The 4,184-nt window shown below is 37.0% G+C and overlaps 1 protein-coding gene across 1 annotated transcript in view; it reads left to right on the top strand.

The window, feature by feature from the left end:
• The window catches only part of Togaram1 (TOG array regulator of axonemal microtubules 1), an 88,276-nt gene that overhangs the window by 36,271 nt on the left and 47,821 nt on the right, over positions 1–4,184 (top strand). Inside the window, exons 4-5 of the mRNA XM_023723742.1 lie at positions 2,047–2,087; positions 2,870–3,102. Coding sequence (XP_023579510.1) covers positions 2,047–2,087; positions 2,870–3,102 — 274 coding nt within the window. The remainder of the gene's footprint in view (positions 1–2,046; positions 2,088–2,869; positions 3,103–4,184) is intronic.

Raw genomic sequence — 4,184 nt, 5'->3', positions numbered from 1 at the left:
TTTTTCTGTGTTACTTGTACATTCATACAATTAATTTGTTCCTATCCACAATACAGTTATTGGAGCCTTGCTATATAATGCTACAGTTAACGTTCTTAAGCCTGAGCATTGTGCATATCTGTAATTTTTTTTTTATCTTTATGAAATTGAGGTCATATTGTATATTCATTTTTGAATTCTACATTATGCTATTTATGGAATCAAAATGTGTTGTCAGGCCAGGCATGGTGGTACACACCTGTAATCCCAGCACTCAGGAGGCTGAGACAAAGGGACTACCTGGAGTTCGAGGCCAGCCTGGGCTGTGTAATGAATTCAAGGCCAGCCTGCACTACAAACAACATCCCTTTTTTTGGTATGTATTTGGTACAAGGTCTACAGGGTTTCACTATGTAGACTGGACTCTAGTGATTCTCCTGTTTTCAGCCTCCCAAGCACTGGGATTACAGGTGCACACCACCATATTGGTCTCAATTACTGTCACAGCACGCCCCTGGGGCAATGCTGGCATGGCACGCTGGGGATCAAACTCCGGCCACTGTACTCTGTCTAAGCAAGCGCTTTAGTCCCCTGAGCTATCTGGCCATCCTTAATACCCTGTCTTAAAAAGAAAAAAAGAGTTATCAGTATAACTTTGTACGTACTAATTATGTCAGAGACATAGCATGGTTCCTGCTTGTTTGTTTTTAATTTAGGGTGCTATTTCATATTTTAGTTTTCCTAATTTCATATGTCAGAAAATGGCTTTACATGCCAAACATGATGGCAGAATACAAGAAGACATGCACATGGCTATTCATTGTAGGCCTGTTTGTAAACATGAAAAGTTAAATTAGGTATAATGGCACGCGCCAATAACCCTAGCAGTCCAAGAGACTGAGGCAGGAGGATGCTAACGTTGAGGCCAGTTTGTCCATGTGGCAGAGACCATGTCTCAAAAACCAAAAGCTGTTATATATAAACAGAAATAATTATGATTTTTAAATGATTTTGCTTTAGCCTGTTTTTCAGATGGAAGCATCCTATGCTGATAGTTTGCTTAGAGTTAATTTTAATGCATAGTCATTTAAAATTATCTTTAATATTAAGCATGCATAAAACTTAGAAAGTACCAAAGGTGGTTCTGAACAATTAGTTATTCCAACTTCTAATTGTTGTTTGTGAAATCTTTACTTGGTTTTTGTCTTTTCTAACTCATTGTATTACTGTGATACTGGGAAGGAATTTTATTTGAAGGAAAGAAATATATAGAAAAGGCGTTTTCCTACGAAACTCATACAGTTTCACCTAATCTTACATGTTCTTGCATTGTTTTTCTGTTGTCTTTTTTTTCTTTTAGTAGAAAATTGTAAGGTGAGTTTCTCTTATATAATTATTAACACAGAAGTGTACTATTGTCTTTAGACATTTGATCTTCTAAGCTTTTAATAGGGAGAAGGGCCTAGGCCTATCATTGAATCTACCAGTGCAATTGATTAAAATTGCACATCCTGCCTTTTAGTTGCTAACATAGCAATTCTTACTTATTGTTTTGATGTGACTTTAAGAAAGTCATAATGAAGGGCCGGGGAGATGGCTCAGTGGAATAAGCGCTTGCCTGGCAAGCACAGGGTTCTGAGTTCAATCCCCAGTACCACAAAAAAAAAAAGTCATACTGAAGCTGGGTGTGATGGCAAATGCCAAAAATCCCACCACTTGGGAGGTTGAAGCAGGAGGGTCATAGCGAGTTTGAGGCCAGCCTGGGCTACATAGTCACTTCAAGGCCACCCTGAACTACACAGTGAGCTCCTGTCTCAAAAACCAAAAAGAATTTAAAAAGAGAGAGAAAGAAAGTTATTATGGCTCTTATGGATTAGAGTTGCACTCTTATTATAAGAAAAGTGTATTAATAGTCAACATTTTCAGTTTAGTAGTACTACATTTTACATGTATTTTGATATTACGGTTAGTAATATACAGGTTCATTTTCATTACAGCAACACCACACCCTGAGTTAGACAACACAGTATCTATATTTTTACTTTTTATGTGTGTTTGTTTTTACAGAAGAGAGTCAGAGATGTTATTACCTTGCTCAGGGTGGAAAAGTAAGTGATGGGCTACAATTCAAGTTCAGTTGAAATAACTCTGTGTTCACTTTGGTTTTCAGTGCCAAAATGTCATTAAAAAGTTTGTCAAACCTATCTTTTTGTAAGTGTGAAACACACAAAATTTATAGATGTTTCTTTGATTAAAGGCAGATACTTTCATTAAATGCTTAACTTTAACAGTTGAAATACAAACAAAAAAAGTCACGATCTTGATTTTAAAAACATTTTCAAGATTCTATTCCCAGACTTAATACATTGGTCTAGAATAATTTCCTGCATTTCTAAAAATAGTTGGCTTCAAAAGTTATATGCAGTAGTCTGTTATTCTCTGAACTCTTAAACATTTGCAAATTAGATCTAACTGTCAAACTTCTTGTTTGCATCCTAGAATTTCTAAGTAGCAACCTTAGCACACCAGGGAGCTGAAATTAGCTATGCATCTCTAACTTTAATTCTGATACCTACCATCTGATTTTATTATTTATTAGAGAATTGAATATATTAATTGAATCATTGTTTCTGGTGCCAAAATTGTCATGGCAAATAATGGCTAGAATTTTTCCTCTCATGGATCTAAGAACCTAGATTGTTTATGTATATCCAGGAAATAAGGTCTGTGTTTTCATACAGTGTACACACATACGTGTTGGCATCCATCTTCATAGCACTGGATTGAGAAACTATATAGCTAGCTATGTAGTAGAGTTTAAATCCACAGATCACTTTTACTAATACAAAGATTATGTTGGCTCATGAAGTTATTTTTATTTTTTTCTTAGATGCAGAGCTCTCTTAGGTCTCTTCGAAATAGCGCTGCTAAGAAAAGAGCAAAACTGAGTGGCAGCACTTCTGATATTGAAAGCCCGGATTCTGCCATGAAGCTTGACTTGACCATGGACTCCCCATCTCGATCTTCCTCTCCCAACATCAGCTCTTACAGTGAAAGTGGAGTTTACAGCCAGGAATCGCTGACTTCTTCTGTGTCTACTACTCCCCAGGGGAAGAGAATAATGTATTGTATTTTTTGGCATGTGAAAGAATACTCTTCTGTAGTTTGACATCTAGACCTTCTAATACTGTATTTCTGAAAAAACAGTCATTTATTCTTTGGTTTTCAGAATGCAAAAATATATGTCAGAGACAATGGGAAGTTTCGGCTGGGAGTGAGAGTATGGAGAACAGAGCTCCAGCCACAACCCAGAATACCTAAATTAATGCAAACCCTACTCTCAAGTCGTCCCCCCCCACCCTGTCCCGTGGTGCCTTGGAGTTACCCTAGTATTCTTTCCTTTAGCTCTTATACAGATAGTTTCCTATTATTTGACTTACGCTATTAGTTTTGTTTTAAACTCAGCAGCAATTTATAATTAATGCATAAGTTCTACCCAGCTGCTCTCCACTGTTTCTTGCATCTTGTTATTCCTGCTATCCATGGCTCAGCTTTCACAGCACTCTGAGGAATCTCCCAACCTGTAGCAGTTCTGTCAGATCTGGCTGTCCACATTGATGTGATTATTATTTTCCGCATAGCAATGGAACGAACTTTTCCATGTTACTTTTAGAACCTTGATCTTGAACAGTGTTTCTGCCCTGATTTCTGGGTATCTCTCTGACTTTATTGTAGAACTTAAGGAAATTTCCTTTTATTTTGGACACAAATACGGGTGTAGGATTGGTACATAAATGTAGATTTATGTTTAAGTTAGTAATTTCTAGAATTCTCCAAATGGTTTTGGAACTTTATACCTCTCTCAAGGGCCAAGCATGGTGGTGCTTGCTTATGATCCCAGCGTTCAGTAGGTTGAGGCAGGAGGATTGTGGCAAGTTCAAGACCTGGGCTACAAAGTGAGCTCAAGCCCAGCCTGAGTGTATAGCAAGACCCTGTCTCAAAAACACAAAAAAAGAAAGTTTACTTCTGTCAGCAACATGAGAATTATGGTTGCCTCACATTCTCAGTAACATTTGATACTGGTCCTTTAAATGTTCTTTAGGTTTTATCTGAGCATTGTTTGTATATGCCTACTGAAGGAAATATTTAATTATTTTTTATTTTTTATGTTTTGTATTTTAGTAAGGGTTTACAGGGTCTCACTA

The sequence above is a fragment of the Octodon degus genome, unplaced genomic scaffold (genome assembly GCF_000260255.1).
Source record: "Octodon degus isolate 3935 unplaced genomic scaffold, OctDeg1.0 scaffold00102, whole genome shotgun sequence".
In the NCBI taxonomy this organism is placed as follows: Eukaryota; Metazoa; Chordata; class Mammalia; order Rodentia; family Octodontidae; genus Octodon; species Octodon degus.
Note: the sequence above shows the minus strand (reverse complement) of the source record. Positions and strands in the feature narration are given on the sequence as shown.